Below are 24410 nucleotides of genomic sequence, written 5' to 3'. Positions count from 1 at the left end.
TGGCCTCTCAAGACTTAGTATTTGACCATGTTGCCACAGTAAGGGGAATGCTAGTCTACAAGCAGTATGGCTTAAGGGGGAGTCCCTGTGTCCTAGAAACTGAGGGCTCCTAAAGGTCCAGGACAAGGTTTCCTTGAACAGCAGTGTCTCCCATCCCCCAATGCACAGAGTACCCATGCTGCATTGGGGCAGTGGACCTATAGGTGCACTGAGCTGGCTCTTGGCTTTCTGAAGGTTCTGATGATGGGGGCTGGTAGTATTTGCTCTCTATTTTTTTCTCTGAGGTGGGCTGGGCTGGGGTAGGAAAGTTGGCTTCCCTTCCGTTAAAGACTATAGCTCCATGAACCACTTTTTCCAGCTCTATAAATGAGCATCTTCAGGTTTTAGTGTTTACTCTGTTGATCTGCCTGGTTGGACCTCAGGTCACAGTCAGAACCCTGCTGTCAACTTCTCTAGATTTGCTTAAAGCTTACCACACCTTTGCAAATGAGCTTTGTGCTGATTTTTTTTTTTTTTTTTTTTTTTTTGAAGACAGGGTGTCTTTAGGTTGCCCTGGCTGTTCTGGAACTTGTTATGTAGATCAGGTTGGCCTCCATCTCTCAGAGCCTCTGCCTTCTGACTACTGGGATTAATAGAATGCACCATCATGCCTGGCCCTTGTATTGACTGTTTTTAATATTATCCTATTTTGTGAGTGTGGTCCATGTCTTAGTGAGACTACTTTTTTTTTTTTTCATTTATCTGTCTTACATAATGCTTTCTGTAGTTGCATATTTTAAATTAATAGTGTTTTGACACAGCTCATGAACTCAACAGAAGGCTGAACTATGTGGCTCTTAGGCTCAGGGTTCCCCATTATTTACCTGGGGTTCCAGATCACCCCGACGTTTGTAGATGGCTTTTTCTCCGGCCAGCCCATCAATGATCTTGGCGTCGTCTAGTTCTCCAGTAGCTTGGTGTCTTAGCCACTGTCTTTCTTTACCTTTGGCCTGCAATGTCACAAACAAATGCATGTGGGTCTTTTTGCACCTAGTGCTGTAGTTCTCTGACACACTTTTTGCATGAATAACAGGAAACACCCTGGGATCCTAGCAGTAAGCCACAACTCTGCAAGGGTGTAATCACATGGTCTCTGCTCGCCTTACAAGAAAGGCTTACTGAGTGTGTTTGTCAGTTCTAATTGTTTTAGCACCCAAAACAATACAAAAGAATTGCACAAAGGACATATGAGCAGGAAGACAGTATGCAAATGAGCCCCAGGGGAAAAGTTCTGGAAAAAAGATGTCTGGAAATGTAATGATAACATATTTCTTATGGATTTTCTGTCACAGTGAACCTAGAAAATTTATTAGGTAACAAAATAATCAGCTTGAACTTGTTAACAGTAACAGAGTGTGAGCCAATCTTCAGCGGTTTCCCTTCTGGACAGGAATTCTGCAGCCAAATTCCTGAGACTTAATGTGCAAGCTGAAACAGCTGAGGACTGTGGGAGCAGTCTGTGCCACACATGCATGGTTCTCTGCCTCTCAAGATCTGGAAATCCAAATTACTTTTCGAAAGCTATTTCCACAGCATGCTCTTCCATAGTAACGTACAACTATGCCAGGTAGCCCAAGAAAAGAGTTAAGAGATAAAGGACTCTGCTGGATGGTTTTATGTCCATGGAAACATATTCAGTCCTTAAGACTAGACTCAAAGCTGGAGGAGAACTTGTTGAGAGAAAGGAGTTCAGACAGAGTGGGGAAGTAGGAAGGTAGTGGGGGTGGTGGTGATATGATCAAAATACATTATGCACATGGTCAGACTGTCAAAGAATAAATATTTTTAAAGGGTAATCTTAGTATCTGTATGACTCCTTTATTGAGGTACCTGTTCAACTGTACATGTGAAAACATGCCCAACATTCTACATCATTAGGGAGCTGCAGATTAAAACAGCTATGAGATACCACTCTATGCCCAGATATGGCCAGAATCCAAAACCCTGACAACACCAAATGTGGGTGAGAATGGGATGAGAGGAAAGCTCACTGCTCGTGGAAATGCTACAGCAACTTGTGAACACAGCTTGGCTGTTTGTTGCAAAACAAAACTCACTCTCACAATCCAGCAACGGCTCGCCTTAGTATGTACACAGTAAGTAAGAAACTTGCATGTTGCAAAAATTTGTACATCATGTCTTATGCGTAACTGCAAAACCTTGGAAGCAACCAAGATGTAAATGGATAAACTGTGGTATATTCTGGCAATGGAATATTATTCAGCATAAATAAGTAAACGAACAAGAAAATTTGTAGTGATCTTGCTGTAAAAAGTGACCAGAGCAACATGGTTTCTTATTTTATATATTACTATATGGGGCTGGAAAGATGGTTCTGTGGCTAGAGTACCTAACACTCTTGCAGAGGAGTCAAGTTTAGTTTCCAGCACCCAGGTCAGATGTACACAACCACCTGAAACTCCAGCTCCAGGGGATCTGATGCCCACTTCTGGCCTCTACATGAACTGTACTCACATGCATAAACCCACAAACATACATATAATTAAAAAAATTAGTATAGTGTGATTATACTTGATTAAATAATATAAAGATATTTACTTACCAGGACCAAGATCTTAAAAATTCTCTTTAGTAGGACTGTGAGAAATCTTATTTGCCTTAGTGATCTTACAAAATGAATTTATGCATGGTGCGTCAACATTTGGACAGGCTGAAGAGGCCAGTCTGTGCTACAGGGCTACCTCATTTAAGAAAAATTTAAAAAGACATTTACCGTGAGGCACCCCTCAAGACCACAAAGTGAACCAATGTTAACTTTTTTTTTTAATTTAATTTTATTTTATGTGTATTAGTGTGAAGGAGTCAGATCCCTTGGAACTGGTGTTACAGACAGTTGTGAGCTGCCATGTGGGTGCTGGGAATTGAACCCAGGTCCCTTGGAAGAGCAGACAGTGCTTTTAACCACTGAGCCATCTTTCCAGCCCCCAATGTTAACTCTTATGTGAGTGATGTGAAATCAATTTCCAACAAAATTAGAACCTAGAATTTACAACAGGGACAAGAAGGAAATTACTAATTGTAGGTGCCATGGATCTCTGATATTGAGAGGAAGGTCCTGTAGAGTCACGTGATTCCAGAGGCTTGATACACAGCAGCGTGAGGAATTTTCCTTTCATGGTAACGATTATGACAATTCTTTTTAAACATGATAAAGGGTTCCTGCTTAGACAAAGACTACTGTTACTGCCCTTGTTAGAGAGGGTGTTTTCCTCTTAGGATATTATAATTGGTTTCTCTGGGTTGGTCATCCCATGAGAGTGTGGCAGGCTTAGTCTTAATTTTCTTGTGCTGGCATTCTTTTCCTCATGGCTGTGCTCGCTACATCCTGACGATGGAAAAGTATCACTCCTTTTTCAGGCACCTTCCTAGCTCCTCAGAGGTGATAATACAGGTGGCCTTGCTATCCCTCTAGTGTCTTCTCCCATTGTCCTCAGCCTCCAGGCCTACCCAAACATTGAGCGTTAGTCATGCTGGACCGTGTGCTCTTCTCCATGTGGCCTGGGGGCCGAGTGAGTCCTGCTCTCGGTGTTTCTTCTGTCTATGTGACTGCTTCTGTTTGTGACTGTCAGTGATGTGACAGGTCACAGCGAGTGACAGCATTTAGAAACTAGCATAGCATCTGGACAAAGAATTTGGTGTTTGAGTCTTTCCCTTCCTTTCTCTTTCTTTCTTTCTCTCTTTCTTTCTCTTTTCCTTTCTCTCTTTCTCTCTCTCTCTTTCTTCTTCACAACAGGGTTTCTTTTTCTTTTTCTTTTTCTTTTTTTTCTAGCCTGGAATTAGATATGTAGATCAGGCTGTACTGGGAGTGTCTGAAGTGCTGGGATTAAAGGTGTGAGCCCCCAAGCCCAGTTTATGGTGAATATTTTATTTAATGTTTTATTGCCTTTAAACAACTCATAGGCCTCAGATATTTGATTGATTGGTTTGTTTTTATTTGACAATCAATCAGGTAAAGGCAAGGCTTATGGTGCTTATTTCTAATCCTAGCATACCTGGGCAGAAGCAAGGGGATTGCAAATTTAAAGCCAGTTTGTATGTAGATACACAATGAATTCCAGGCCAACCTGGGCCTTGTACAACAGGGTTTCTTTAACAGCCCTAGTTGTCTTGGAACTTGCTCTGTAGACCAGGCTGGACTTGAACTCACAGAGATCTGCCTGCCTCTGCCTCCTGAGTGCTGAGATTAAAGGTGTGCCTCACCTCCACCCAGCAATGATGCTTATAAGTTAAGAAAAAAACACAAGCCTGAAGCTAGGAGCTATGCATGCCTATAATCTCAGGATTTAGGAAGCAGAAGTGGGAAGATGGCAAGTTTGAGGGCAGCCAGAGCCTCAAAAAGACTCTGCCTCCATCCCCCCTCCACCTGTATTCAATTTTAATAAAAATTTCCTAGTAACTTCATTTCTATTGGATATTATAAAAGCACTAGTCTGTGCTGAATGGAACCAAATGTATGTGGTGGGCCATCTTGCCAGTTTCCAGCCATACTTTGTTCACTCACCAAGGAAACACCATGGTTACTGGGATTACACAGAACTGTCAAAACAACTGGAGGGTTTTATTACTCAGTCACACAGGATTGGCCAAAGGAAAGAGCCAATTAGAGTCTTCTTGCTTCAGTCACAATGTGCAGTTTTATAGTTTATACAAGGCCTCGTCCACTCTTGGCCAGTAGCTATGTTTTTTAAGCAGCCTCATGACTGTGACTTGGGGATTAGAAGACCCGCCTGAAAACAATTCCCCTATGGCTTACATAAAGATTCAGCACGGGAACATGTGCAAATGTTGTGTGAGCATCAGCCTGATGGTACAAATGTCTTGTAGTCATATGGTAAAAATTACACATAGATTGAACTAATGGAGTTGGAAGAAGGTAACAGGGACCTGGCAGATAACAGGAGCCTGCCTTGGGCTCAGACACCTGCTTCATTGGTCATACCACCCCGGAAACTACACTACCAGTGTAGTCTTCAGTTTCCTTATTTATAAAATGGGGACAAAATATCCACATTCCATGGGCCTGTGATGACTGCTGACCAACTCTCACATCCTGTAGGTTTTGAAATTTGGTATCTGGTTAACAATTTGCAGATCTCTTTCATCTGGACAGTGAACTTTCCCTCAGGCTTTGGCACAGTTTAATTAGATCTCTTTAAAAAATGAACATTCAGGCTAAGAGCTCCTGATGCTTTCCCAGAAGACTGAGTCCAGTTCTGAGCGACACACCACAGTTCCAAGGGATCCAACACCCTCTTCTGGTCTCGCTGGCCACTGCATGCCCATGGCATTCATTCAGACAGACACACACGCATACATGATAATAAAATGATAATAAAAATGAAGACTCATGCTGGTTGCAGTGGTGCATGCTTGTAATCTCACTTGGGGAGGCAGAAGCAGGTCTCCGTGAGTTCTAGGCCATCCTAGTCTACAAAGCAAGTCCAGAACAAACCATTTTGGGTTAAGACAGAGGATTAAAATTGCACCACACACTCTAATATCTAGGAAAACATGATAAACATTCCTTGAAAAGAACATTTATGAATACCAAAGAGTGAATTGAAGGCAACAAAAGCTCATGGGAAGAAAATGTAAGCCTGCAGAGCTGGACAGGGCTCCACGTCCCTGACCCCTTCCCTGAGGTGAGGCTTTGCTCTTTTTGGACAAAATAATCTGATTTCATGTGTCATTTAGGGAATATGCTGAGTAGAAGTAATAAGGTCTACTTAGGAGATACTGAAGTATCTTAACATTTAAAAAAGCTGTACTGGTGCCCATTGGTCCTGAGGCATCGAGAGCATTGTGAAACAGCAAAAAGCAGGGGCAATACAGGGTAAGGGGAAGGCAGGAAGAGGAGGTGACAGAGGATATAGAGAAAGCACACTTTGCCTGATCAAATCTGTTCCTTTGCTCCGTCAGTGGCAGGAAAATGATTTGTAGGGAGAGAGTTCTATTTGTGAACTACCAGCAGAGGTGAGATGTACACAGATCTTTCTAAGGGAGTCAGGAAGTCACTGTCTGGCAGGGTTACTGGTAAGTTACTGCTTCCTGGACAGGAAGAAAGGTTAGGCCAGATGGTTCTCTCTTGGAGAACTTCACTAAGAAAATCACAGGATGAGTCCATAGTTTTATGTGTCAACCATGAAATGACTTCTTCTAATTGGCCGATTAGGGCTCAAATAACTTTCTCCAGAAGTTTTGGTTTAAATCCAGATTTTGCCCAATTATCTGTTTGTCCACAAAGAAAAGTTACCTGTAGGTTATCCAGGATGATTCGGAGGGCGAGCACCTGCCGTTGAACAGCTCTTGAAAACCTTTCATAGGCTGCGGCGTCATACTCACTCATTTGGATCTCCTTTAGCCTGAAACCAGAGGGTGACAGACGACGCCAGCTTATGCCATGTTTATGTGAGCCTTTTACACTTGCTTACATACTGACACAACTGCAAAAACTTCTTGGTTACTTATACTGACATTGAGAAAAAAAAGAGAGAGATGACGTCATTAGTGATGTCCCTAGAGTCAAAGCACAGTAACGCCCAAAGTGCACTACCGGTAACTGATGAACAAACTGTCCCCCAGGACAAAGGAAAAAGCCCCGACTTTTATCTTTATCTATATCCATATGTGCTGACTTCTCTCAGGCTAACAGTCTCGCCAGGCGGCTCACAACTACCTGTAACTGCAGCTCCAGGGGACCTGATGCCTTCGGGCCTCAGAGGGACTTAATTACAAATAAAAGTATAAAACAAAGCACAGCCACTTAAAGCTACTCCTAAGTGAATGTCCTTGGGCTTTCCAATGTGATCGCCATAGTGCACTAATTTAACACACATTTTCATGGATGTCTATAAATAGTAAAGGTGCTGATACCAGGACAAAAAAAGAAGGAACACATATCTCAAAAGCCTAAGCATGACACAATCTTGTTAATATTTTTTGTGCATGTGTAGACATAGAACCTATATGTATAGCTGAAATTATATATAAAGTATATTCATATTTGAGAAGAACCTCAAATGAGAGAAAATGAATGGTTTCTATTTTTTCTTCACTGGGAAAAACAATCAGAATGGTGGAGGCTCCTGTAGGTATGTATGTAGTGAGAGCACACCTTTCTTTTGAGTCCTCAATACTCAGCACGGTGCCTGGTACACCAGGCTGACAACAACGCATGCTCTTGTGTGAAACGCTGAAAGCACTGGCTATCAAAAGGTAAATACAGACAAGGCCACGCTAACAGCCAAATGCCACCCCCTCAAGGTGACACACCAAGATGCCCTTCTGTATCCTATTAACTCCCTGTTCTCAAGAACAAAAAGGAATGTGTGTATGAGATTTCTCCTAACAATGTCACTTCTGTTTAGTTTTGATAATCTCTGACTTCTCTATAAATTTCGTTAGGTTAGGTTATACCTGAAGCAGAATTTGGGCACAGTGAACCGTGATGGATATGCCACATGCCCGCTCCATGGGCTTTCTCTAAGGATTCAGATGAGTACTGACTGCGAAAGTGAACCGAGCTTGTCCTGGAGCAGGGTTGAGGGAAAAGAGCCAGAAGAGGGAGTGAATACACACAGAGAAGAGGACTCAGAGAGCACAGTGGCCTTTGGAGAGATCAGAATCAGCTTTAACTATACAGCTATCTCTGGGGTGATCGTCTTGCACCCCTAAACATCACATGTGGATTTAATTATGAGGCAATCTGGAAGCTGTATTTCAGGTTATGTCAGCCTTCACTAGAAGACTCAGAGGACGCTCACAGTGGCTATGTCCTGAACTTTGAAGACTGAAGCGGGGAACTCTAAGCCTCCCCTTGCAGATATTCTCTGGACCCCTCCAACTACCTGAACATACATTTTTCTGCTTCCTTTCCTCTGAGCAAAGCTGTGGGGTGCAGCTGCCCCACCTCCTGGAATCACTGTGGACAAAGTGCATGCTGTAGGCCTGGGACATGTTTGAAGGGTGTATTTATCATTATGTAAGAGTCTGGGAATCCGAGTCCTTATTTTACTTTTTCTATACGTTAGACTTAAATACTATAATTTGGATCCAAGTATGAGGAAAGCAAACACAAGCTGAGATCTACTGTGTGCAGCTCACTAGTTATGCAAGTGACGGTGGGTACAGCTTCCACAGCAGTTAGTTGTTCACCAGACAGCTTTTCCACATTTGCACAAACACTCACTTGACGGTGACATTTCGGGATGTGATCTACAAGTGTCCCTCTGTAAGTCAGCCTTAAACTGATTGGTTCCTGATGCGCAGGGCTAATACCTGACTTAAATCAATGCTAACTGAATGCTGTGAATGATGCGAGGAACCCATTGGTCACATTAGGTCCTTTGTACCAGGGAAGACTTCTAAGGAATGTGAGGACTGCTGAGTCCCAACCAGGACTGACAGGGAATGCCATACAGGCAACCCCCAGATCCATAGTCTTCATCGCTGTAGAATTGCTTCTCTACGAAACAAACAGAAGAGAACTGAGTATTTAGCGGGACATGAACCAGTCCACCATAGACACCAGGACAAGTACTTACAGGTGATAACCGGTCCCTGCATGCATACATGTATTATTTTATTCTCTGTGAGTGTTTGCTCCACCTCCAGGTTCTGTCCTCATGGAACTTACAGCCAGAGGGGAGAAGCAACTACTCACTCCAGTGCTAAGATGGGAGAGCGTGGTCACCGTGTTGGAGACAAGGTACAGGTGCTGTAAAAGCATCAGGACCTGACCTCATTGTGCGTATGTCTCATTCTGTAATCAAAAGTAATCTGATGATAGTAAAAACCTATTGCTATAAAAGTTGAGTTTATGTATAAGGCTTAAATGTGGGTTGGTGCGATTTTTGTCTTATTTTAGTTCTTATGTGTAGAGATACAGTCTGCAATGCTTATGACAAGATCAGATAATAGCTTGCATTAGCTTCAAAAGAATGCAGAGCAGAGAATGGGAATGGTATTGGGGGCAGAGGCCCATAATAAAAAGTTAAGACAAATTTCTGGTACTACTAAGCAGATAACTCATCACATGGGTTGCAAGACCCGTTTCTAAAGGAGCATTTTCTCCTTTTGCTGTGTTGTCTTTGCCAGGATCTCTGTGTTTTATTTCTTCCCTTTCATTCCCTGCTGTGCCCTCCCTCTCACATTTTCTGGTATTCTCTTTGGCTGAGCTCTTCTCTTCAGGCCTGGAGGGTTCCCCTCCCACTCCCTTCCCCAGACTCTTCCCCTCTCCTGTAATCACTATGTTCAGTTGTCTTAGGATCACAGGTGACCCTTGGTCCCTTTTCCTGTAGGTTCTTAATAGTGTCCCACTCGGCTTTTATTCTAGTGGCAATCAGAGAAGAGGTGGCTTAATTGCGGTTCAGTGCTGCAGTGAAGGCACAGATCCACGCAGGCAAACTCAGACTGGATAATCACATGCAAGGGCCAGGGCAATAACAGCCATTCACTAATTGAAGAGGAGAATGATGCATGCCTAATTATTTTTTTCTTAAAGGAAGCTTTATTATTCATATGAAACGTTGAGCAATATTTTAGTTCTAATAAGACTTTGTTATGACATAATGTCCCTCCCACAGTTTTTGAGAAATTACTGCTACTTTGATCCCAAAAGAGTTAGCCACCTTCCCCACCTCTCTTAGAAGGGTGGGGGGAGCCCCCCACCTCCACGGAGTGCAGTGTAGCACAGTGGGGACAGAGTAGGTGCCCGAAGCCCGAGGCAGGCCAGGGACCAGGCAGAGGGCAATGCCCATGAGGGGCAGGCACGCGTTGTTTACCTGCTGTACCCACGTGCATCCTGAGGCTTGCAGGACATCCCAGCCTGCGGGTGTGGCAGGCTGGACCTGCATTCTGTCTCTATTGTTCTCTGCTGTTTACTTGTAGGACGTGAAAGCACGGCATGTAGTAACATACCAGATGTTCTACGTGGGAGGAATTTAGTAACTCACACACACTTGAACACGTTTTCCTCTAGCTGTCCCAGCTCCTCCACCGAGCACAGAAATGCAAACCTGCTCCCCATACCTACAAGGTCCCTCAGTTTGAAAGGGTGTTAGCTGCTGCTTTGTCATCTTTTCACTTTTACTGAAGAGCGCATGTGGACATCTAGTGGAATATTCTGTGGGGGCCAATCAGAGAAATCCAAAGCAGCCGGGGTGCACCTGAAGCCTGAAGGCTCACTCGGCTTGAGTTTCCAGGCTCACCCTGATGACAAGCCTCTTCACCCAGGTCCATTTCTCTCGACAGCTGTTCCAGGCAGACAAGCTGGTGCTCTCCGCCACTGAAACCTGCCATTCTGTCACTGCTATCTGCCCGGGTGATTCCTTTTTACGTTTTCTTTTCTGGAGTGTTCTAGCCCTTATTGCCAAATCCCAAATGAGTACAGGCTTTGTCTCATGTTGGCCCAGATATCTGCTTTTCTCCATTTCATCCTAGGACATAGTCCTTGCAACTTTAGCTTTGCCTGTGTGTGTGTGTGTGTTGTGTGTAGGGGGTGGGAGATCACATACACACACTAGTCACCTGTGCTGCTCTAGATGCACAAGGCACACTCACCTCTGCTGAAATGCTCTCTGTGCCATCTCTCTTGCAGCTCTCTTGACATGCTCAGGAACTGCATCTTTCTCGACCTCAGACACCTGGTACACTGGGTGGCCTGCATCCAAGCGATAAGGGCCTCCTTTGCCACCAAGACCTGCCGTGTCTCTTCCCCCTGGAAAGAAGACAAGGGGACACAGCCATGTATGTCTAGAACCTGGCCACAAAACAAAAGTCAGACCATGGCTCTAAGCTGGTTCTGTGAGGAATATTAATTGAACTAACTAGTAATGACCACTTCAAACCACCTTTGCCTGAACACAAAGATACTCCTGTTCAGGGTAACTTTTCCCGTATGTTAAGGTTCAGTCCAAATTCAATTAGGACTTTATCTGGTGTCTCTGCCTCGCAGGGATCAATGGTTTTGTGTACTGTTTGCAGCCCTTTAATATTTTTCTTATCAGTTGTACAACAGCTGGGATAGCTTTGTTTTTCTACGCTAGACGAGCGGCTTCACCACAGTGGCTGTAGATACTAACTAAAGGGGCAGCTCTTTTTCTAGTTACCTGCTTTCCCTAGAGCACCGAGACACTTAAGTTATAGATGAAATTTCTTTTGTTTTGAAAATACTAAAAACGATTCACGGCTGGGCACGGTAATCTCAGCACTTGGGGAGGCAGAGGCAGGCAGATCTCTATGAGGCCAGCCTGGTCTAGAAAGTGAGTTCAGGACAGCCAAGGCTACATAGAGAAACCCTGTCTCAACAACATATATATTTAATTCAGAGAGATTAAATTACTTCTTTGTGACCTCATATCACTTACTTAGCCAAGAGTCAAAGTCAATTACTGTGTAGATTTTGGCTTTCACCTTTGAATAATATACAACACATAAACATCATTAGCTTCAGATGCTTTTTTCAATATAAGCCCAAGCTTGCATGCCTGTAAGTACATGTCATGGAATGCTGCATGAGCTGTTTATACTAAAATGAAAGTTAGATGCCTATGATGCCAGGTACAGTCTTATAAAGTGATAGAGACGTTGGCAAGTTACAGAGGAATGCTTAATATATGTTCAAATTTAAATTATTTTAAAGCACCGTATTGACCAAAGAAAATATGTCCACCTTAATGGCTACATCTAGCCTTTGAATGAATGATTTATTATCTTTGCTCTTAGATAACTAGCAACTAGGTCCCTTTGTTTATCGACGTGTGACATGGGAACTTGAGAGGCAGTGACACTGCACCGCCAGCCGAGCACAGAATTGCAAGCCAGCTGCATAATTAGGATAGAATGCCCGAGTTTGAGTCTGGCCTCGACTCAAGAGCTGGGTCATCAGAGAACTTACTCAACTGTTCTGTGTCTTGGTGCTCATCGATAGCACGGGATGGCAATTCCTGCCTCATGAGAGTTCCACAGAGCTGGGCTGTTTGGGGATGTGTCTGGCGTGCAGTAGGCACTATGTAAGTGACTGCCCTTGGATAATCATTTGGTTCAGGGACACAGAGAGTGAGGTCATTTCTAGATTCATATGGTGGAAAATTGGAAAGCTTTTAGACTTTGGATAAATTATGTTACTCTCCACCATTAGAGCTTTGATTTGTCTAATAAACGAAAAATGAGAACTTGGCATGAACTCCTGGCCTTATACAAGTCCAGGGAGGTCATTTCCTTTGGGCAAACATCCGAGACTAGTAACATCTATTAATCACAGAATCTTAGTCTTTTGATCGAGCATGTCTTACTTCATTTAGAAGTGGAGGGTGGAAGGCTGCTGCTACAGGGCGCTGACTCCTGCTCTGCACTGCCAGCAGGTGTGTGGTGGAGAGGAGCGCTGGCAGGCAGTGACAAGGTGCTGAGGGCAGAGAGCCGTGGCCTGACCCACTCCAGGCTGGAGGTTCTCCTTGAGCATGCGTGGAATGGGACCTGCGCATACTGCTTTCAACCACCCAGAGCCAACATTTTGGGGAGAGGAGAAACGAGGGATCCACAACTGTCAGAGAGATAGTGTGAGTGTGGTCAGAACGGGTGGCATGGCTCCTCAGGAGTGTCAGCTGGGGTGGAGAGGGCATGTGGAGAGAAGACTTCTTTTTCTCTGATCCACAGTTCTGAATTCATGTTATTTAAATGAAAAAGGCTTACAGCTGAACTTGGACTCACACCAACCTCTCCATAAGACAGCGGTGGGAGTACAGTGGGAAGAAAACACTGTGATGATGTAAAGGTCCAGATGACTTGCCAGCCCAGAGCAAGGTTTAAAGTAGAGAATTCTGAAGGGGACAAAGGACAGGCAGGAAAAGACAAGTTGAAGTCCAGAGCTGTGATCAGCTGGAAGATCCAAGGCTGGGACGCAGACAGGACGTTTGGTCTCAGTAGGTGCTGGAACTAGTAGACTCACATTTAACAAGTGAAACTCTGCCTCTGTGTAGGCACAACTGGGAAGCCAACATCTGGCCAGCTCGTTCCACGACGCATTCCATATGGATTAAATATTGTTGGCTTGACACTAACTTCCAGATCAAAGGACACTTCTAAAAATAGCCTTTCTTTAAAGCTGGTGCTTGATGAATAAACAGAATAGGCAAGAAGTCCTGGGCTTACTTGATAGCATATTGTCTCAGCACAGAAACCCATTTCCTGCTGAGGTCTTCAAGGCCAGGAGGCTTAGACCATCCTAGGGGAAGGTGAGGGCCCGAGCTGTGCCAGCACTTCTCCTGGCTGAGGGAGCCAGACAGTGCGCAGTCTGGCCCTGTTCCTGTGGGCCAGCACATGTGTCTGCTGCAGCTGCTGGGAGGAAAAAGGAAGACGGCAGCTCGGGAACAATGGTCTAGAGGGCAGCCAAGAGGAAGGAATGGCACCCAGCCATCAGGGCAAACCACACCAACCTTATCTCCAAACCGCGTACCTCCACACTCCCCCTTCTCAGATGTGGACAAGAGCTATTTCTTCCCTGGCTTAGTAGTTCAAGAGCTCGCTATAGATTTCTGGCACAATTCCAAAGGCAAGAAATGGAAAAGAAGGGATGAGCGCACCAATGACTCTGTTCTTTGGCCCATCCACTGTGCTCCATGCTCAAATTCAAACCAAGTTAATCTTTAGCATGGCCTCGTGAAGCAACTACAAGGCAGGGGGTGAGTTTTAGGTCATAGTGGCAGAGTCTGTGGGGTTCCCAATGCCAGGCTTTCTGTATGTCTTGATGTCATGCAGTGGCAGAGGGAGAGGCTGAGAAGGACAGCTATCGCCTGGGCTATCTCAGGGGTGGCATGCCGGCCTGACGGACTCAAGAAAACTTGTGAAGACCCAGGAAAATGTCTGTGCTACCAACCTGTTCCGCCGGCCCACGTGTTGCCGCCCACATGGGGCGTATTGTCTGGGTCCTCCTTGCCGTGCTTAGGGGCGCTCACGTCTTCGTCACTGTCTCTTTCAATCGTTATCTGAAAAGGAAGAGTTGAACCACTATCACTATCCTGCGAGCATCAGGTGCTGCATGACTGACAGAACTGTGTCCCTCTCAGCTCACGAGAGGCTGGGTCATCACAGCCAACATCCATTTGGTTGGGAAGGAAAATTAGTTTATTAAAAAGAAGTTCTTCGAAAAGAAAAGAGCAGGAGCTGAGCTGAGCTGTTTCCAGCTAGAGAGTTCTGACACAGAACATGCTCTGAACATTTATGGAAGGACTTTGATCCACCAGAAACAGGAACACGGATCCAACCATTTTCCCAATGGGTTAAAGAGACCGGAGCCTCACTGATCTAGCCAAGTCACCACATACGCATCAACCCATTTCCTTCTCAAAGATTATTTGAGCAATGTCACTTTATAAAAATGAAATCTGAAAAACAAAAATCAGAAAATATATAGACACATGCAATAGATCTATTTCACATACTCACATATATTAAAAATTGCTTATTTTTTTTTTAGATAGCTGAAATGTTATCATATTGTTTCCTAATTAACCTGTTTTTTCAGACTGTATTTATGATTTGTGGGATTCAAATAAGTGACGTTTCAGCTCTACCTGTGACTGTTTGCATTTGCTTTTCATATGCCCTCCAAAGTTCTTTCGTTATTTTTAAATGACATGCCAGGACACGCACATGTGCATTCCTGCCCAAGTGAGGAATGGTGATCAGAACTGTTCACCCAATAAACTACAGACCATTTCTTGAACTTTCGTGGCCATCTTGGCCAGCACCGACAGCTGTGACTGATTCAAGGAGTCCCAATGTGGAAAATAAGCCAACGGAGTGGTGTTTCAGTCCAACCCAGGTATGGCTAAACAAGAGAGAGACCAGTTTGCTTATACAGACTTTGAGTCTTCCAGCAGCTCACTCTAGAAGCACAGTTCTGGGACCTGGGGTACGGCTTACCCTGTGTGCTCACATAAGCACTCCATTCAGATCTCACTCTTGCCAGCCACTTTAGCCAGTGGGTGGCTTCAGGCTCAGTGGGGGACCTCGTTTCAAAAAAAAAAAAAAAGTTGAAGGGTTGTCCTAGTGGAGGTGTCTGCTGCTGTGACACTGTGACCAAGACACCTTGGGGAGGAAGGGCTTTACTTCATCTTTCAGCTTAGGCCATCAGGGAAAGAAGTGGGGGCAGGGATTTGAGGCAGGAACTGAAGCAGAGACTCTGGAGGGATGATGCTTGGTGGTTTTCTCCCAATGGCTGACTCAGCCTACTTTCTGTTTCCACCCAGGCCCACCTACCTCAGGGCAGGCAGCACCCACAGAGGGTCCTTCCACATCAATCACAAATCAAGAAAGTGCTCTACAGACTGGCCTGTAAGCAGTCTGATAGAGGCATTTTATCAATTAAGGTTTCTATCCCAGGTAACTCTAGCTTGTGCAAAGTTGATAAAACAACAACAAAAAAACTAACCAGGATAATTTATCCCTCATCAATGTGACACATCAATACAATACTATTCAGTTGTAACTTTTCTTGTTTATCCCCAAGATCTCATCTTAGTATCACAATATAAAATACAGTATAACTTCAAAAGCTCCCAGTTTTTTTTAAAAAATGCAAACGCCTGAAAAGTCTGTTGGAAAGTTGAAAATCTCTCAACTGTATGCTCCTGTAAAATAAAAACAGGCTACACACTTCTTGTTCTAAGAGGGAAGAATACGCACATTTACAGCCCAGTCAAAGAAAAACAAAATCTGTAAAGAGCTCCGTGTCCACTGGCTCATGATCCTATGGGCTCTAAAGGGCTTGGGTAGTTCCACTTCTCTGGCCCTGCCCTGCACAGCACATGAAAAGTTTGGCTCAGGCCAGCTCCTCTCCACCAATCCACACCTACTGCCATTCTTGGTGGTCCTGGCATCTCAGATATGCTGGGGTCTCCACAGGCTTCATCTTCACCAATGGCCTCCTGGCCTCTCTTTAGGGACTCTGGCCTAAAGAGCCTTAGCCCCTCTCCATGATCCCTTCGATCATTCGGTCTCCACTGCAACTGAGGCTGAACCTTCACCAACGGCCTCTCTTGGCCTTTTACAGTGCCAAGTCTCAGCTGCTTTCCATGACTCCTTCACAGCTACAAAACCAGTACCACCTGGGAGACTTGCTTACATGGCCAGGTTCAACTGCCTGCAAGCAAGGCAGCCAGCCCTCCTCTCTCCTCTCTAGACCATACCTTCTGTGTGCTAACTCTGGGGAAACGTTCTCAAGAGGCTGCACCTCAATGAAGCTGGTGTCTTTTCATCCCCAGCTGACCACCATCAACTGTCCCAGTAAAGCTTTCACTTCAGTGGTACAGGTCTCTTGTGGGTTTTTTTTGTTTTTATTTTTTGTTAATTACAGTTTATTCCCTTTGTATCCCACCTCTAGCTCCCTCCTTCTTCCCTCCCAATCCCACCCTTTCTCCCTCTTCTCCACTCATGCTCCTCCCCCAGTCCACTGATAGGGGAGGACCTCCTCCCCTTCCATCTGATCCAGTCTCAGATCTCATCAGGAGTGGCTGCATTGTCTTCTTCTGTGGCCTGGTAAGGCTGCACCACCCCCCCCACACACACCCAGAGGGAGGTGATCAAAGAGCAGGCCAGTCAGTTTATGTCAGAATCAGTCCTTGTTCCCATTACTCGGGAACCCACTTGGACATTGAGCTGCCATGGGCTACATCAGTGCAGGGGTTCTAGGTTATCTTCATGAATGGTCCTTGGTTGGAGTATCTGTCTCAGAAAACACCCCTGTGTCCAGATTTTTTGGTTCTGTTGCTCTCCTTGTGGAGCTCCTGTCCTCTCCAGGTCTTACTATCTTCCCTTTCTTTAATAAGATTCCCTGCACTCTGCCCCAAGTTTGGCTATGAGTCTCACCATCTTCTTTGATACTCTGAAAGGTAGAGTCTTTCAGAGGCCCTCTGTGTTAGGTTCCTGTCCTGTTCCCTGTTTTCCCCCTCTCCTGATGTCCATCCTCTTTGCTTTTCTGAATGAGGATTGAGTATCTTATCCAGAGTCCTTCTCCTTGCTTAGCTTCTTTAGGTGTACAGATTTTAATATGTTTATCCTATATTATATGTCTAATATTCACTTATGAGTGAGTATATACCCTGTGTATCTGTCTGCTTTTGGGATACCTCACACTTTGTTATTGGTTCCCTATACTTAGTGTAATGCTTTCCAATATGTAATATGAATCAGTTCATTTTTGTGACTGAAAATATTCTACTGAATTGACCATAGTACATTTTACTTATAGTATTTAAATTGGTGGATATTTGGATTCATATAGACAGACAGATATAACAGTGTTACATCTTTTCTAATTAACTTAATCACTTTACATCCTTGTAGTAGCCCCTCCTTCCTCTCCTCCTGTTCCCATCCTCCCTCTCTCTTACTCCCTCCACTTACCTTATTCCTCAGAAAAGGTCTGCCCTCTATACTCAGCCACACCAGCTCATTAAGTAGCATCAAGACTGAGTGCATCCTTTTTTACTGTGGCCTGGCTAGAGAGCCCCACCAGGGTAGGAGTGATCAACAAGCAGGCAACAGAGTCCATGTCAGAGACAGCCCCACAGGTCTCTTGCTAATCCAGCTGATTCTTCAGTACCAGACACCACTGATTCTCAATTCAAAATACATCACATGAAGAGTCTAATAACAATCTTTGAAGGATTGACAAATTCCTCTCAGAATTTAAGCAAGGCCCCCATCACCCACAATGCTCTCAGCATTATTTTTCTAGTTCTATGACAGCATATTAAGCTCTTTCACTCAATGGCTATTCCAGCCCAAAGTTCTAAACTCATTCCACAATCCTGCCAAAAACAACATTTTCAGATCTGTCATAGCAACACCCCATGAACATGGTACTGATTTCTCTCCTAGTAACGTTTCTGCTGCTGTGACAACATGAAAAAAGCAATTTGGGGAGGGGTGGCTTATTTCCAGGTCACACTCCAGTGTAGGAATCTAAGGCAGGAACTCAAAGCAGGCACAGGTCTAGTGGAAGAACTGTTTCTGATACTAGCCTTCACTTTGGATTGCATGTGTCCTTTCTGGTTAGTTGTTTATTTTAAAATAAAGGAAGAGGCAAGAAAAACAAATTCCCATGTGACAAGAGGCTTCACTTTAATCCAACATTAGCTCTCTCCTGCATACAATGCATACAATCTAGACAGTCTGCTGAGAATTAAGTACTAAAAAGATGACAAGGCAAAAGAGGCCCCTCTAACAGCCTGCTCAGGAACCCTCAAGTCATGTTTTTGATATTCCAAGGATGCTTCTAATGGCTATCAGTGAGGCGGATAGTTGGGCTAATTGCTTTGGGCAGAAAGGAGTGGCATGTTCTTTGCCACCACCAAGTGTTATCAAGGAAGGGGATCTGTTCACACCGCCCACAAGCAAGCCTCATACCAACTCAAAAGGAGACATTTCAAAATAGGCCAGTTCTCCACAGAACCAGCCACCAAACCCGATTCATTTCACAGAAACACATACCGTGAAATTCCAGGGATATTTAATTAGAAGCAGGGCATCTGCGGAGTTTATCTAACTTGGAATCATCTTATAAATGCCAGTAGTCTCACTCACAGGAGCCTATTTCTGTAGGTGGAGCAGGGCAGCCAGCTGCTCTTGCAGACAGAGGTATGCCAAGGGGCACTGGCTGCTGAGAAAGCAGATAATCTCCTGCCATCTTTCATGAATGTGCTAGAGTGCAGCTGAAAGGCGTGTCCCCCGAGAACTGGGCGCATCTACCAGAAGCACAAGCAAGTCACTTCAATGAGTGAAATACACACTGCTGAAGTCATACAAGGGCGAGGGGGACCATTTTCACAAACCAGAAAACAGTCCCTCATAATTTTTGGTATAACTCAACACATGCTAAATCCCTTGACATATTTCTCACAGCGGATGTACTTTAATTCCTACTAGGGAAGTGTGATATAATCCTAAGAACCATTATCCTCCTACATATGAATTAAATGGAAGAAAACATGGATGTTTTAAACTGCGACTCATAAAATGTTCCAGAGTGAAGTAATGAGAAGCCAGACTCGAGAAGGGACATGACTCACCAAAGCCCTATAATTCTGGGAAAGGCCCATATATTTTAGGCTCCTCCTTGAGTTCATGATTTAAAAAAAAAAATTCAGTGAGATGATATGAATAGCCAGATCATAATTCTTGTCTGAAGGGTAACTCCTGGAGGTATGACTGGACCACACAGTTGATTATTCTTTCCATATGGAGATGAGGTATGGCACGGCAGACACTTCTAGGTCTCTTCCCAATAGTCCTTTCCTTTCTTCCTTTGGCAGAAGCCAGCTGAGTTATGGGTGGCAGAATTAAGCCATAGCCTTTTCATTTGGCCATACCATTGACTGGACTAGAGATGGGACCTGAGATGTCAGAGAAAGTAGCAGGAGGCTACTGAAAGAGTTTCCTCCCAAGTAAACAAGGGTGGTGCGGAAAACCAACCCTCAGCACACATGCATGCACACAGAGACACATGTGTATTCTCTTTCTCTTCCTGTCATCAGACCCAGTTCATTGGAGACATGATGGCTAAGTGCTGTGGCCTCTGCCTATGCACTACATGACGACAGAGGGCAGCAGTAGAGAGGAGACCACAGCACTCAGGTCATTACCTAGCTCTGACCTAGTTACTGATCTTCTACATGATTTCCTTGTTTTTAATTGCTGAGTAATATTCCATTGTGTAGATATACCACAATTTGTGCATCCATTCTTCAGTTGAGGGACATCTGGATTGTTTCCAGCTCCTGGCTATTACAAACAAAGCTGCTATGAACATGCTTGAACAAATATCCTTGTTGTGTACTTGAGCATATTTTGGATATATGCCCAGGAGTGGTATAGCTGGATCTTGAGGAAGCACTATTCCTAATTGTCTGAGAAAGTGCCAAATTGATTTCCAAAATGGCTGTACAAGTTTACATTCCCACCGGCAATGGAGGAGGGTTCCCCTTTCTCCACATCCTTTCCAGCATGTTTTGTCACTTGAGTTCTTGATCTTAGCCAGACAAATATTATAGGATAATCATACTAAAATCTGTACACCTAAAGAAGCTAAGCAAGAAGGAGGACCCTGGGTAAGATGTTCAATCTTCATTCAGAAAGGCAAATGGGATAGACATCAGAAGAAGGTGAAAATAAGGAACAAGACAGGAGCCCAACACAGAGGGCCTCTGAAAGATTCAACCCAGCAGGGTATTAAAGTAGATGCTGAGACTCATAGGCAAACTTTGGGCAAAGTGCAGGGAATCTTATGAAATAAAGGGGAGATAGAAAGACTTGAAAGGGTCTGGAGCCACAAGAAAAACAGAACCAAAAAATCTGGGCCCAGGGGTCTTTTCTGAGACTGACAATCCAACTAAAGGACCATTCATGGAAATAATCTAGACCCCCTGCACAGAGGTAGCCCATGGCAGCTCCATCTCCAAATGGACTCCCTAGTAAGGGGAGCAGGGGCTGTCTCAGACATGAACTCAGTGGCTGGCTCTTTGATCACCTCCCCCTGACGGGGGGAGCAGCCTGACCAGGCCACAGAGGAAGACAATGATGAGACCTGATAGACTAGAGTCAGATGGAAGGGGAGGAGGACCTCCTCTATCAGTGGACTGGGGAAGGGGCATGGGAGGAGATGAGGGACGGAGGGTGAGATTGGGAGGGGATGAGGGTGGGGCTACAGCTGGGATACAAAGTGAATAAATTTTAATATATAATTATAAAGGACAAAAAATAAATTTATATTAAAAAAAAAAGACTGCCCCTCTCTCACCAGTAGCTTCTGTGTGTCCGATTTCCATCTCTGGCAATGCTGTCAAGTTTGCAGTTCATGTTTAGTCCTTGTCGATTTGGAGGTACATCGGTTTTCACACACACATAGTGACCTTCTGTTCTGTTACCTGTCAGCTTTTCTAAAAGTAGACTCTCAACTTCTGACCACGAGTAGCCGCGACTTTCACCGCTGCTGTGGTAGGCCTGCCTAGCATGCTGGAGGCCCTAGGTTCACCGCCTCCGGACAGCCCCCCAACAAATCCATGATGGCATTGGCACAGCAATCCCAGTTACTCCAGGTGCCTGCTCTTTAAGAACACCACAAGGCAGCCATACTTTTAAGTACTGTGATTAATGATAGTTCAGGTCTTTTTTTTTCATCCTTTGATTTAAGGTTCTGGAATAAAAAAATCAAGCAGAGATACAGGAAGAGGATGGGGTGTGTGTGTGTGCAGGAGGCTGACATGCTTGCCTGTGACATTCTGGGTGAGCAGCAGTGTGCCTGGGCCCTCTTCTGTCCCACAGAGCCCTATGTTCTGGTGTGAAAGAATTCTGTCCTTTTCCTGTGGGATTTTCCAGATGATCACCTGGCACTTTCCTCTTGATTCTGGGCGGGACCCCTTTGTTTACTTCCCCAAATGCATTCCACCTCAGCCTCACATTCTTTCTTTTTCCTGTTAAGCAACCCTAGGGGCTTTTGCAATTTTCATTTGGGGCTCAAGTGATGTGCTTGTACATATTTTATTTTAAAATGTTGGAAATTATAGATGTAAACACCCTTTCTCCACCTAGATGTTTGGAATATACCCTATGTTATTTCAGTATCTCAGTTTACAGAATCTTTGGCAAAGAACTTTGTCCCTGGGCCTTTTCTCCAGGAGCCATTTCTGTGCAACAAAAATAACCATTCAAAGTAAAACGAGTAGTATTTTACAGATCTCACAGAGTTGAACTCAAAGGTGAGGAGGATTACCTTGCTAAGGTTTCTGTATCTTTCATTCCCCGACAGTGTAGCCAAACTGGTCTTGTATGTAATACATACCTAACGAACAAGCATCCGAGCTGCTCAGAGACAGACTTATAGGAGTTAACGTTCTGCATATAATTTCAAATTATTTTTTTTTTAAATTCTCAAGTAAGTAGATGATGGGCCTTGTCCAGTCCTGTGGGCCAGCCCATAGCTGGAACATGGCAGGGCCACTGGCCAGCAGAGATACCTTCTAATGGGCAGAAACACTCCTGCCTGTTGGCTCTCAGGGGTCCTTAGATTCAGATCCTGTGTATCCTCAGCTTGACTCTCATCCCTCTGGCCCAACTTCCCATGAAGCACTGGAAAGGCTGCCAGCCACAGCTTTATGAGTCCATGGAGATGGTCTCTACACTTGCTACAAGGCCCAAACAAATGATCTGAGTGGCTGCCAAAAATAAGACAGGGTTGCAAAACCCTCTGCCCAATGCTATTTCTCACTGAACTTGGAGTACCCTGCTTGTTCTCCTAAATTCAAATAGGAGTAAGAGATGGAGAAGATTTTCAGAAAATCTGGAAATAGAGAATGAAATGTGATGGAATCAAGGTGATTTTTTTTTTTTTTTTTTTTGTGGGCCTTACTTAAAAATAAACCTTTGAGGGGAACTTGATGTTTTTGTCACTGAGTGCAGGTGAGTGCCAAAAAACAAAAAAAAATAAAACCCAAACATTAGGACATAACAAATAATTGGCACAGCTGCAGTTTACTTGCACAGAAATGCTTCCATCCTGCTGCCACCATGTAGGAGGACAGCCAGTGTTCTAAACAGCCACGGAAACAACATGCTAGCTAAATTCTGAGGCAGGAGGGGAGGGGCAGATGGTCACTCCTTCCTATATCCCACCTCTTCTATTTTTGCCTGGTATTTTTAAGAGCCTTCAAAAAGTTGACATTCAACACCGCTGGTCTCCAAAGTCAAGGGAAAGAGTAGTGATATAAGGTCACCTCAAACGTGATAATGTTTTGCTCTGCAATATGAAAGGTGGCCCTGGCAGTAGGCACTTAATGACCTGCATTGTTATTGAAGCTAAATGGAGTTTATGATTAGGTTTATTTTAGAACAGGAAGCAAAATGTATAGTTTCTCCACTCTCCATAGGTGCAGCTTTGTGAGGTGCCAAGGGCAGCCAGGAAAGAGAAGGGTGAGTGGAAAAGCCATTCCTACCACCACAAGCACAAAGTGGTTTTGATATGCCCCAGTGTCTAGAAAACTTGGAAGCGTCCATCACAACTATATGCAAAAGCATTTAGCATGGGGAATTCATTTATGAAAACAGGGACACTAAGTAAACCAGAACAGGCAGGTCATTGCTGCAGATCTGGTCCCTGTGGGGAGGTATTTCTAGTGACAAACTTGGCAACCGACTTTCTCTTTTCACTGTTTCTGCTGAAGCCATGCTACACTGCTAACTGTCATTTCTTGTAGGTGCACCATGATGGCTCACCATCTCCAGCTGTAAGCATGTTTACAAAACCCCTGCCTCCTGTGCTTACCTGACTTCCCCCCAGTTTCCCCTAGGTACCGGGAGTCCTTATAAAACCACGTGGTGACACTCAGAGATAACAATCTTCTCCTTTCCCACAGGCTCAGCACGGTGACTTGTACACTTTTTCACAGCCACTCTGGGTCAAGACGATCCATCAGCATCTAACATCCCAGCAGGAAAGGCAGCAGCAGCAGGACTAAGCCCACTGCACAGCTCAGGGGTGGAGAGCATCTGCGGTTTGCAGCTCAGTGCTCGTGGGGGGTGAGGGAGTCTTCCACACTGCTTCCCTGGCTCAAAGCAGCACCCAGGCATGTGCAAAAGCAACAGATTAAGTAACAGCACAGGCACCTTTATTATAGCATACTTACATATGCAGGGTTTAGTACAGAGATCCACACATACTTTTGTATGTGTTCATGTGTGCTTGGAGGCCAGAGGTTATAGCTTTGGGTGTCATTCCTTATGTGCAATCTACCTTGTTTTTTTTGAGACAGGGTCTCTCCTTGGTCTGAACCTCACTAACTAGGCTAGGCTGTTTTGTCTATGTCCAGTTAGCCACTTGTCTCTGCCTCCCCAGTGCTGGGATAACATGCCACCACCCCTGTCCTTTTTGACAAGGCTTCTGAAAATCAAACTCAGGGCCTCACACATGCACAGCAAGCACTTTACCAACAACACCTTCTACATATATATATATATACATATATATACATATATACATACATATACATATATATATGTATATATATATATTTTTAAAGAAGATTTATTTATTTAATGTAGGTAAGTCTTTTGCTTTCGTGTATGCATGTACACTGTTTACATGCAGAGGTCAGAAGAAAGTATCACATTCCCTGAAAGTGAAGGTATGGATAGTAGCATCATATGGGTGCTAGGAACTGAAGCCAGATCATCTCAAACACTCCTAAGTGCTGAGTCATAACTCTGTTTCTAAACATACCTATTCTTTTCCCTTTCTTTTCTTTTCTTTTTCTTTCTTTCTTTCTTTCTTTCTTTCTTTCTTTCTTTCTTTCTTTCTT

The 24410-nt window shown here is 44.3% G+C and overlaps 1 protein-coding gene across 1 annotated transcript in view; it reads right to left on the bottom strand.

Moving 5' to 3' along the window:
* Window positions 1–24410, bottom strand: part of Vwa8 (von Willebrand factor A domain containing 8) — a 355260-nt gene that overhangs the window by 14297 nt on the left and 316553 nt on the right. The window contains exons 38-41 of the mRNA XM_055609598.1: window positions 13934–14042; window positions 10621–10777; window positions 6314–6422; window positions 864–989 (exon numbers count right to left, since the gene is read on the bottom strand). Of these exons, the coding sequence (XP_055465573.1) occupies window positions 864–989; window positions 6314–6422; window positions 10621–10777; window positions 13934–14042 (501 nt within the window). The remainder of the gene's footprint in view (window positions 1–863; window positions 990–6313; window positions 6423–10620; window positions 10778–13933; window positions 14043–24410) is intronic.

The sequence above is a fragment of the Psammomys obesus genome, unplaced genomic scaffold (genome assembly GCF_907164565.1).
Source record: "Psammomys obesus unplaced genomic scaffold, mPsaObe1.curated_primary_1811, whole genome shotgun sequence".
NCBI lineage: Eukaryota > Metazoa > Chordata > Mammalia > Rodentia > Muridae > Psammomys > Psammomys obesus.
The sequence above is the reverse complement of the archived record's forward strand: the minus strand, read 5'-3'. Positions and strand labels throughout refer to the sequence as shown.